The 12,254-nt window shown below is 37.0% G+C and overlaps 1 protein-coding gene and 1 long non-coding RNA gene across 2 annotated transcripts; both read right to left on the reverse strand.

The window, feature by feature from the left end:
- Nucleotides 1-8,162: 8,162 nt before the first annotated feature.
- LOC104440378 (ankyrin repeat-containing protein NPR4) lies at nucleotides 8,163-8,962 on the reverse strand. Its single transcript, XM_010053311.3, has 2 exons — nucleotides 8,870-8,962; nucleotides 8,163-8,792 (listed from the first exon to the last, which is right to left on the reverse strand). Exons 1-2 carry the CDS (start codon nucleotides 8,960-8,962, stop codon nucleotides 8,163-8,165), a joined length of 723 nt encoding a protein of 240 aa, XP_010051613.3.
- A 106-nt stretch (nucleotides 8,963-9,068) lies between these two features.
- Nucleotides 9,069-10,411, reverse strand: LOC108958827. Its single transcript, XR_005548980.1, has 3 exons — nucleotides 10,274-10,411; nucleotides 9,800-9,856; nucleotides 9,069-9,302 (listed from the first exon to the last, which is right to left on the reverse strand). It is a non-coding gene; the product is annotated as an uncharacterized LOC108958827 (long non-coding RNA).
- Nucleotides 10,412-12,254: the final 1,843 nt, after the last annotated feature.

Below are 12,254 nucleotides of genomic sequence, written 5' to 3' on the forward strand. Positions count from 1 at the left end.
GCGTCATCGATGACGTCACCTAGCGGTTATTGACCGTTGGGTGACGTCATGCCGACGCAGCACGCGTCGGCTCGCGGATCGGGCGCGTGCCGGTCGCCGGCCGGCGGCGAGCACGCGCCAGTTCACTGACCGGCGCGTGTGTCGCACGCGCTGGGCGAGCCAACGCTTCCGGGCGCGTGTGGCGTCTCCCGGCGACGCTCGACGTATCGCCAGACTCGTCTCGACGTCGCCTTTCTTCCTATGCCATTAGAATGCAATTTCGACTTACGAAAACTTCGAAAAAATGGCCGAACAGCGCTCGGGTGTCGGGATTTCTCGCCCCGATCCGTACGGCCGAATTGCTTTTGTGAAAAATCAATCAAAATACATCAAACAAGTCGGGAAAACGGGAACTAGGGCTCTGATACCAATGTTAGGAATAACGGATCCCCGAAAAACGGATTCGACACTAAATCGAACCCCTAAATCAATGCGGAAGACGAAGCCCGGGAAAACACGTATCACCGATCGTAAAGCACACCACGGAGTCGAGCGTACCTTGTTAGCCACAAATTAGACACCAATGCTGAAGATCGAGGAAGAAATTCTGATCCGATGATGTCAATTCGCCTTGAAAAGGGAAACCAGCGTCGCCTTAAGCGTACTGTTCTTGTTAGAGGGAGAGAGGGAGAGGAACGTAAGTTCGTTGTTCCAACGAGTGTCATCTCTCTCTCTCTCCTCCCTTTTATACCTTCCCCCATCCACGGGCCCTATTCTCGTGGGCTAGGCCTTTTGGGCCCAGCATGGGCGGACGGGCCTTAAGCCCATCACCAATTAAAATCATCAAGGGGGAATGTTCAGTCGAAGGAACCCATTCTTTTTCCCTCACTTGCATTTTTTTTCTCCCTCTCTCTACCAAGACACCCACTTCTTTTTTACCCTGTTCTCGCTTCGTTCCACCAAAACCCGACCCAATCTCCGCCCCTCGTAGCCGAGTACCTTCGTTCAGCAGCGGAGTCATCGCTGCCCCGTCCCATTCGGAGCTCCCGCTGCCGGTCGCGAAGACCCGACTCGCCCAATCCTTCCTCCCTCTTCTACCGGTGAAAAATCTAGGCAAGTGGGGCTGTGATTAGTGTCTTGGGTTCACGAAATGGCTGTGTCTAGTTGTGCATGTAAGAATCGGGGTAGATTTTGAGGTTGGGTGCGAGAAATTTGGGAACCAAAGCTCTGTTTGAGAGCTAAAATTGGAGGATTTGAAGTTCTATCCCTTTGCATTAGACTAATGAAATCCTTTGGTTGCTGGATGAGGTGTTGTCTAACGTTATCTAGAGGATTTTCCTCTCCTTTGATTCTGTTTCAGTTCAGCTTCACCAACGGTGTGCTTTTTGCAAGTTGTCTGTTGGATTAATGACCAGCATGGTGGTAGAAACTTTGCAAGAAAGCTGAGATTCATTATTTTGCTTGGTAAAATGCCATGCGTATTGTGAACATTTGCTTTGTACCAAGTTGTGGAACATTTCTTTGTAGGTAAAGACCTACTATGATTATTTTTAGATGCTGAGGAAGAGTCTTGAGGTGTTATAAAAGAGATTAGTAGAGAAATTTGCAGTTTGGTTAAACTAGAAACAGAAGAAAACAGTATAAGATGTTTATGTTTTAGAGAAATATATATAGAAAGCCTTTTGTTTTGTGTCGCTTTGATTTCTAATGGTGAAGATAAGGAAAAGAACAAGTTTATTTAAGAGAACATCTATTAGATTAAGTTCGACTTCTAGTTATAGCAAAAAGGATGCAAAAATGTATAGGCGAGAGTACTCTTTGAAACAGGAAGCTGTATTGTAGGAGACAGCAAGACCTTTGATGATTCCATGAATTTTCTATAATTATCTAGAAAGAATTGAACCTCAAACCCCAATGAAAATTGTAGAAAACATCTTTAGGAATAACATGTTAAAATTTGAGAACAATAATTTGAGAACAAACGGACAAGTTTTGATAAGTAAAACAATTTTCTTCTGTAGATACTAAATCTGAAAGTTAATGCAGAACTTTGGAAAGAAGACAGCAAATTACAGCTCTTAATACATTGAGATATAGACTTAATTTTCTTCATGGAAAGTGTTAATCTATGTCTTTTCTATAACATACTGAAATTTCGTAACATTTCGATAAGGTTAGGTATACTTTTTGTGTCTGTAATTGAAACTGCTCATTTTAGTCCATAGACTGCTTTGATCCGAGAATATGAAATAGTTGTTGTGTCTCCTGTACTTGATCCTCATGAACATATGGAGTCTAGGGTCTCAGTAGCCTTTACCTAATTCTGTCCAGGTTAATAGATTCTGAGTTTTTGTAAGAAAAAGGTTGGACTCTTACCTTGTCGCCTTTAATGAGGGTTCTTGTATACCTTGTAGTAATTAGTAATGTATGTTTAGACCTTGATGAGATTGTTAATGTACGGGAGTAAATCTATTGGCTATGACAAAATCTATACACGGGAAAGTCCTAGGGAGAAGAGGATACACTCACGGCTAATTTGATTGTTCATTTAATATCAAACATCAATTGTGTGCGGCAAAAAAGGGGAAAATGTAAATAACAAGCATCTCGGTAGAAAAAGATATATTTAAAGAGACATATATTCTGAAGAATCATCAACGGCAGATTCACAATTTCTCTATGCAGGCAAGGAGACGTAATTGAGTCGATGAAGCAGCGCAAGCTTGACCTAGCACGCATACTCGTTACTCGAAGCACGACTCAAATTTGATCAAGCATTAAAAATTCTGCTCGAATTCAACTCCAATAGAAAATCAAAAAAATTTGAGCTCCACTCGACTTGAATAGATATGTATTAAATATCGTATTTATTGTGATCCTAACAATTACTGGCGCCAAGAATCTGATCCTCAATGATTTATAGAATTGTCGTAAGATTTAATACCCAATATAGAAAAAGGAGGAGGAACTGGATTTCAAAATGAAGAGCCGGAGAAAAGGAGTACCGGAGAGGAATTTGAAATAACCCCTTAAAATTATCAAAATCAAAGCACATTCTGCTAGAATAAATGTTATGCTGTGCAATTTCAGGGATGATATCATCAGTTAAATGACTGAAGTTTTTTTCTTTGTCATATCTAGAGCTTGCCACCGATTATTCGCTTCACTTAGATATACTTCGCCATCGAACAAGAATCATGTTGTGCAGAAAAAAAGATCTGGACCTTCAAAATATGAGGTATAAAATATATATTGTTAATCGATTTATTCAATTCCATATACAAATCAAATAAATGGAAATGTTGGTCTTTTTTAATGGCCAGTGAGGATTATCAATTATATTTAACACAAGGTCATACTCCGTTGGAACTTGGAGGCGTGACTTCAGTGGTCAATGGATAGGTTCAGCGTAAGCACCCAGACACAGACAAAGTTCTACTTTTCTCGTATGAGAGGGGCTATCAAACGTTAACTAATAGCTTGATTTTTTCCAATAATTGTAAGCCCATGGCCAGGTCAACTTCTAATAGAGTGGTCCAGGTTATTGAGATGGGCCTTTAAGCTTAATCCCACGCACCTCTTGTTTCTTGGGCTGGGGTAAATCAGTAGGTTTTGTGGAGAGTACAAACCATTTGGCCCGTCATTTGAAATTCAGTCATGGATTGCAATTTAGTGTACTTCCTAGAAAACTTGATCAAATTTAAGTTATATGAGGAGTATGGTACCGCGAATCTCTCTTCTGTTGTTGCCCCGATGTCTGATCAAAGGAGGCCAACGAAGGACAACCTTAGGGATTTGTGATTTATTCATCATAACTTGATCCCAAGGGATTAATCCATTGATTCAAAACAAAATTTTATATCAACTCGTTTCTAGCACATTTGGAATGTCAATGCACATGACTCAATTGGACCCGTGTGCACAAACCACACTGGCTTTAGGCCATAATTTATTAGAGCCACAAGAATGCAATTTGATGCTTGGAGTGTGTGGCGGGTTTTTTTTTTTTTTTTTTTTGGGGGGGGCAAGCCAAAAGCAACACAAAACGTCCACGTGTATTATCGGTGTATGCATACATTGAAACCAAGATAGTGAAATAAGACCTACTTTGCCTCAAGTTCACGTTGGATTTGGCAAGAACTCAATGAATTGACCCTTCCTGATGGTCCCCCCTAAAGTTCTCCCCTTTCACTAATTCGATCTTTCTCTCACTAATGTTCTTCAGTTAATCGAGACTTATCCTTTGCTATGACAATCGAAACATCATCATTTTGCCATAAATTTTCCTTTTTGTTCTTGGCGAAAATGATATAACAAAAGAGACAAGGTGTATAAATGTTGTTTTGTTTTTTGCGGAGCATGTGTTAGTTATTGCAGACAAACATATGGAGCAATGGTCCACCATATATTGCAGGGAATTGGGTATTAGAGTATGGTGCTTTGATGTGGCCAATCTACATCCACGTGTGATAAATTCATAATATAATGCCAAACTGGGGCTAGGTGAAAATGCGTAATTTAACCCTTCTTCGTTCTATTGTTGAGACATCAGAAGCTATATGTGCAATACCCGAGATGATATTCAAAGGGATTTATTCATCTGAAAATTCAATATGATATTGCCAACTTAATAAGAAAATATTAATAAGTAAAAAGTTTATAAATTTGGCATTCCTCAAAAGTTAATATGAAGAGATTTTTTTTTCCAACGGTACATGAAAAAGTTTCCCGTAATTGACTCTGACAATACCACCTATAAGAATCACAGAGAGATTTTGAAATGCTTTAGGATCACAACACATATCCATTCATCCAAGCGTTATTGATCATCTTGTTTTTTCTTTCAAATTAGTGTGCATGGTTTGAGTGGATTGATTTGCAACCATCGTGTTTAATATGTATGATCAATTAAAGCTTGCACTGATAGACTAGAACCTAAGTATATCCCCAACCAAAATTCAAAGTAACAATTGGGTAAACTAAACTATGTTAGTGTGAAATTTAACATTTTTTGGGTTAATTGAGTTAATCAGTTTTTTTTTCTAATAACCACACACTCTAAGCTTTTGAGTGGCTTGGTTAAACAATGTAAAATATTTCCCAAGCCATCATTCTAGATTTGTCTGGCCTATTGACGCTAATTATAATTGTCCTTTTAAACTTCTCAACAAAAAACAGTAAAATTGCCAATTTTTTTTCTTGGTTCACGTGCCTCGTGAGGATCTCGTGTGATCACCACCACATCATCACTTTGCATAGAGTCATAATAATTTAAAGCTTCTTTCTTTTTTAAAGCCGACACAGCATGAGCTAAGACATTAAATTAATCTTAAGAACTAGGGCTTGTGGGATCCATTGAATCATCCTATCTTGTCACCATCTCGCCCCACCTCCTTTTTGATATAAACCCATTTTTCTATTCGGTCATATTATTATTATTATTATGTAATCTAAGATACTTATTTAAAAAGTCCTAATTTTATTGTATAGTGACCAGTTTAGGTCCTAACTTTTTAATTGTGCTAATTTAATCCTAAATCTTTACATGATTTGTCAATATATTCATTTTAACCAATTTTGACCAAAAATCACTAACTAATTTTTAAAAAATTTCTAAAATTTTTATGATTTCCTTTTTTTCTCATTGTTTCCTTTTTTCCCCCTATTCTTTTCATTTTGCCTATGACCAATACTTGGCCATGGTCAGTAACCTACCACAAGCTAGGTACCCTAGCTTGCACAATGTGTGGCTGACAAGAGCCATGATGCCCTCACTCAGCAAGGGTGTTGTAGCCCTTGTCCCATCTAGAATGGCCGACCATCTGACCATCCCCCATGCAAGTCCAACCCTCGCCTGTGGCCGATCATCGGCCAAAAGCCAAAAAAAAAGGGGGGGGGAAAGGAAAATTTCACAACAAGTTCTAAAAAAATCCAAACATTATGCACATTAGCGCCACTTGGCCACATAGGATGGTTGACTAGATCACCATGTTAGCAATTTTTGACCAAAAATTGCTAGGAATGACTATGCTAAGAAATTATCAAAAGGTTTGGGACTTAAGTGACATAATTACAAGATTTAGTAATGAATTCGCTGCCATACAATATGTTTAAAACTTTTTGGATAATTTTCTTATATAATTGATTTTCGCATTTCTTATTTATATGTAGAGATAAATTCATATACCCTAAGGGACACTTTTTGAGAAAATAAAGTCTAAAAGTGCAAAGCTAGTTCCTCAGGCACTTGATGCTGAAATTTATAGTGAAGGTCATATGAATTAACTAAATATATATTTCAATTATAAATTATTGATTCCTTACATCATCAATTGAAATGGTGCGAGTATTCGTTTGAAAGACGGTCCTTTTCAACCTTAATAAAAGTTAAAAGAAAAAAAATAAAGCTTCAAAAGGTTTATATTTGTGGAACTATTTATCCAAGTCCATCATGCATTGAAAAGTAGAAACTAGGGGAAAATACACTAGAATTGTCAAAAGTTGTATACGACGCTCACTTTGATACCAAAAGTTTATTTTGGATCACTTAAGTGTTAAAAAGTTTGAAAAACAATTATTTAAGTGCTAATGCGAATCTGATTGACCGAAAATCCAACACTTTTTTATTAATTTAAAGCTGACGTGGCTCAACGGAGAGTATAGTCAGTATGCAAACAACAAAATGATGCCATTTGGTGCTTTTCCCTCAATTAAGAACCTTAAATCCCAAAATTGAAAGAGAACTGGAAGTTCAAAACACCAATCGGCCAATTTGAGTACCTACTTCAATTTTCCCTCAAAATTATCAGCTTGATCTTACAAATAGAGGGCAGAAGCTTCAGCAGTGGCTCACGTTCATTCCAAAAAAGTGAATTAGATAATGAGTGTTACTGTTATTGCGGGTTATCAAGTTTGAGAAGAACATCTTAAACTCGGTTAAATTCTCGAAGAAGATTCCATGAGTGCGATAGGTATAGAGAAGGCTCAAAGTGCAAATATTTCAAATAAGTTGACGCGAAATTCTCCAGTTGAGCGACAAAGGTGATTTTGGAGCTACTTAAAGGCCAACATCAACCTCTAGCTACATTAATGGATGAGTTGGAGGATGTTAACTCAGTACAAGCTCAAATGAATGGTTTAACATCTCTGGTCGACTATTTGAAAAAGGACGTTTCAAGGCTGAAAATTGAAAGAAACTTTTATTGGGCGTTGATTGTGTTGTTGTTCTCCTGTATAGTCTATTCAAATGTGAAGTGAGTAATGAGAAGAAATTTGTATTTCTACCATAGTCGAAGATGTGGAATATATACTTGTATCGAGTTATTTATATGTAAAGTGTGTTATTGATTTGTCGCAAATTTTGTATAGAACAAGGTTTTTTTGTTGCAATCTATAGTGAATATGTAAGGTTGGAGTCGAAATTCATTGGTCGTGAGCACTCAAAGGTTTTTTTTACTTAGTTGTGTATTGTTAATATTGGTTTGTTTTGCTTAGTTTTTGCTTCAGATGTAATGGTTTACTACATTTTTTGTTTGGTAATGGTTTGTTGTTTGCTATAACTATTACTACAAGCCATGACAAAATTAAGGGGTGATAACAAATTCATGATTGACTATTCTGGTGTCATAAGTTCGAAATAATTAAATGGAATAGTCAAAATTTAGGTATCAACATTATATGAATCACGTGTCACATAAATCTATGAGATATGATAAGAAATGTACATGGGAAAGTCTTTAGGAGAAGAGAATACGCTGACAGCTAATTTGATTGTTCATTAAAATACCAAGCATCACATATGTGGCAAACAAAGGGGGCAAAGCTCTCGATAGCAAAGAATATTTAAAGGGACACACACTACAAAGAATCCCAAAAGGCTGCTTCACAATTTATGTAGTCTATATAGTATGCAGCTCAAGGTTGACTTGACATGCATACTTGGTACCGAAAACATGACTCAAATGTGATCTAGCATTAAAAATCATACTCGATTTCAACTGGAATGGAAAACCGAAAATTTTGAACTCGACTCAATGTGAATAAATAACAATGAAATTATGGCTGATGTCACACTTCAAAAGTCTCTAAACATGAGTAAACACCATGATAGTCACATTTTACATATAGTAACAAGTGCAAACAACGATCACATTGCAGATGTCCTTCTCCAATAATAGCATAGATCATTTGCAAAACTTCAGGAGACGGTAGAGGCGAGGTAGAAAGGTGGATTCCACCATTTCACCATATAAGGGAAGCTGTAGGATTGCGAACAAAATGATGGGGATGGCAGCCAACAATGTAATTGGGATGTAAATCCACTTCAATCGTTCACTCAAGACAATCATAAGAGCAGAGCCAAATGCCACCAGCATAAAAACCAATGAGAGGAAGAGAAAAGTGAGGCCCAATATCATTTTTCTTGGTAGTGAGAAGAGGAAATCTTCGATCGCGTAGCGCGAAGTTAGAATGGCCAAGAACATCAATGCGGCAGTGATAGAGGAGAAGAGAGCAAGAGCATTTGCAACTACGAATACCATGAATGAGCCATTGTTCAGAAATATTGGGATCCCCTTATTACCGTTGTTGCCTCCAGGCACCGTAAAAGTTGCAGCGAAAGCTACCGTAATAATTATAGTTGCAACAAGGCTACAAGATGATGATGTTTCCTTCATCCATTGCCTTGCATCTTTGAGCAATTCTTCGCGCTGTTCTACAAACTTTTCCCAGTATGACTTTTTTTTTTCCATATATGTCAGCCTTTCAGAAGAAAGAAATCCTCTATCTTCCAGAAATCCTCTATCTTCCACTGCCTTAAAAAAAAGGACACCTATCAATGTAAACATCAATAAAGAGCACAAAAGGGGGTAAACAAATGAGGATCACTCACTTGAAACCATTGAAGTTCCCTCTGCATAAGAAAAGCCGCTCCAGAAACATCAGGGGACTCACATCTCGAAGACCATTTGGTTACAGCCTCCATCAGGTCAAAGTTCATGTAATTATCGTCAGCCAAATATCGAATTGGGTAGTTTTTGATCACCAGTCTAAACAACTTAATATGCCGTCCCTCCACAACTTTTATGATCAGTTTTTCGCGAAATTGGTATCCCACATCAACTCCGGAAAATATTTAAGACATAAATCCACAATTTCAAAGACTCCGCGAGATGCAGCATCAAGGACAACGCCTGAAGTCAATATATACTCGAGTATTTCGGGAGTACTTGTACCACTCTTTATCTCGGTAAGAGCTTGTTTTGCAAACTCAAGCGAGTAATAGTGCCTCAACTTCGATTCTCCACTTCTTTTGATGAAAGGTGCTGCACGTAACATCAGAGAAGCAAATTTTCCAATGATGAAGAATCCAAAGGTTAAAGAAGCTTTCACATTTGCACTATATGCTTATGTATATTTAGTAGCTCAGAGAAAAAAATATTAATTGAGAAAATAAACTTGATATGGCTTGGCAATCAAAATGTGGGCATCAGAACAGATAGATCTATTGATGAACACACACAATGTCATATGAGAAAAAAAGTGTTCTTTTTTTCTTCTTTTTTTTGGGAAAAATGGTAGATTCAACGAGGATCGATAGATATGGTTTCTATTGAATATTTTTGTAAATTCACCTAATGGATATATGTAGTTCAAACATTGAATTAAATTGATTAGAATCAAATCTTCTCGTAATGTACGAATGATGAGCCAGTCTATATTTATTACTATGATCTCAAAGGGATGTACTGATAGTATCTATAATACACTTTAAATTGAGAGATTACTGTTTTTCTTTGCATAACATGGCAATATCGTATACCTGGTATTGTGGCAAGATTCCATAGTGATATCTTGATCCAATCAAGTGCTTTTAGTACTACCACCACAAAGAGGAGAGAATAAATCATGTCAGGAAATTAGGAATTGATGATGAACAAAAAGATACATAGCACAATCATGAATTGAAAATTGCTCATGCTTTATAATGCTTGGTTATGTTTAAAAACAACTTGTATCAATCAATCTCCATGACCTGAAATCCAAAATCTACAATTCTCAATAAGCCTACTTGGCAATTTGACAATGACTAAGACTTCTCCACTAGCTTTTCAAATGTTACAATAGATATTAATTTGTGACATAAATCATCGTTAAGATATTAGTTTGTATACATAGATGCAGTCCTTGTTCCTGAACTTTTTTGTAAAATAAGATCCCTGAATGATATGCTTTTTTTTTCTTTTTTCTTTTTTGTTGGTGTTAGTCCATCCACTAAACAGATCAATAAAAATACCTCGAGCCAATTTTGTGTCCTTGGAGTCGTCAAATGATGTATCGACCAAGCAGAGAGGGATAACTAAAAATGGGAACAAATAGAGTGAACGCTACGTGGATGGAGTTGCTTGAATTGCACGTATCCAACAAAAGAAGCGCAGCCAATACCTACATTTGTAAATACATTTTTCCCAAAAATTGAGATGAGCTCCACTACGGAAGTGAAGAGGAACTATCGCCAAGAAATCCAAACAGCCCACGCCATCAGTGTCCTTGGATGTTGTTGAGCCAGCGTATTTGCGAGCTAAATATAAGCATATGTCTTTTGGGACGCAAGAACAAAAAAGTTAATTCAAGAAAATATGAGATAAGATGAGTCAGTGTGAAATCCTACCCAAATGGCCGGCTATAATAAGATGAGTCAGTGTGAAATCCTACCCAAATGGCCGGCATCGATAAGACTGAACATGATGTTAGAAGATGGGGCGCATGTTGAACGCCTGGCCAAGTACCAGATGGCCTCCTTTTGCGAAGGAGCATAATTAGTAGCAAGGTCTAGGGCACGCGCTCTACTATCACATCCAGCATCAGCTTTGTCTATTAATGCCTTTACCATCTTTAATCTTCCTCCCTGAGCAGCATAGCGAAGGGCTCTATTAGGATTGAGATCTTCATAAACCCGAGGGAATCGCTTGACCAGGTTCTCAACCAACTGATCTTGTGTGGCCATAATCGCAATATCAAGCACAGTAAAAGACTCATCTTCTATAGTCATAATTTTGGCCTTCAATGCTGCATGATCTTTATTGAGGATTTTCTTGATAGTTTTCCAATCACCTCTCAGTGCGGCATCAAAGAGTGATCGATGGTTCTCATTCTCATTGACGACCGCTCTTGGTTGGACTGCAAATAAAAAATTCCTTAGCCTTTCGTAATTTTTGATTTTCAGATCAAGTGCAATCATATAACTTGCTCAAAGTTCCGATAAAACATGGATGCAAGTGAAGAGGTGGTGGTTTACTCAACGGACCTTTTCACCTTCCTTACTCTTTGCAAGTAAAAAAAAATTTTTTTTTTTTGGGTTGTCTGAATTGTTATTCAAGATATTATTTGGATTTTAAAAATAATGAAAAAAATTATATTCAGCATGTTGATATATCCGATGTTACTTGATTATCAAATTTATATACTTTGTATATATATTCTCCCTCCAACTATTAGCTTGAGGTTTATGATTGAACTTTCTTACACGATATCAAAAATAGGGTTTGCACTAGTTAATTTGGCACGTGTGTGCGTCCGCCCCATTGGTCAAATTACCTTCTCTAACAATTTGTCTGCCGTGAAATAAAAATGTTTTGGATTAAATAAATCAGTACATGAAACATAAGATTTATGAAATATGAAAATTAAAAGTGTAAAGAGACAAACCTTTAGATTTTGATAGATTCCTGGCCTTTTGTTGCCGCCACCTCCGGCAGTCTTCCACAAAATGTGCCATGTCTTCATAACTTCCTTCTTCTTCTTTTTCTTTTTTTCTTTTTGGTCGGTCATAACTTCCTTCTTCGTTACCAAAAGAAAAATGAACATAAATAACCTTGAAAACATGACTCCTATCATGCCCATTCATTGCATGGAAGTTTATGTATCGAAATTAGATGAAATGCTTTTAAATAAATAAAAATTTAAAGTTAAAATAATAGAGATGGTAAGTTTTTTTCAAGATAGGCATTGTATCATGAATTAGTTTTGTGGGACCTTTTAACTTTCATATGTTGGACAATTTGTTTTTTAGTTAGTTTTTATTTTTCATTGCCATTGATCTTGTCCACAATACCATTCATAAATTATGACCGCATTCTTTTACTCTTTGCAAGTAAACAAATATTTATTTTTGGGCTTTATCAATTATAATTCAAGATATTATTTAAAATTTAAAAATTAAGATAATATTACATTTGAATTTATATGCTAGCATTTGTATACTATTAAATCCATGG

This window comes from Eucalyptus grandis, chromosome 3 (assembly GCF_016545825.1).
Source record: "Eucalyptus grandis isolate ANBG69807.140 chromosome 3, ASM1654582v1, whole genome shotgun sequence".
Lineage (NCBI taxonomy): Eukaryota > Viridiplantae > Streptophyta > Magnoliopsida > Myrtales > Myrtaceae > Eucalyptus > Eucalyptus grandis.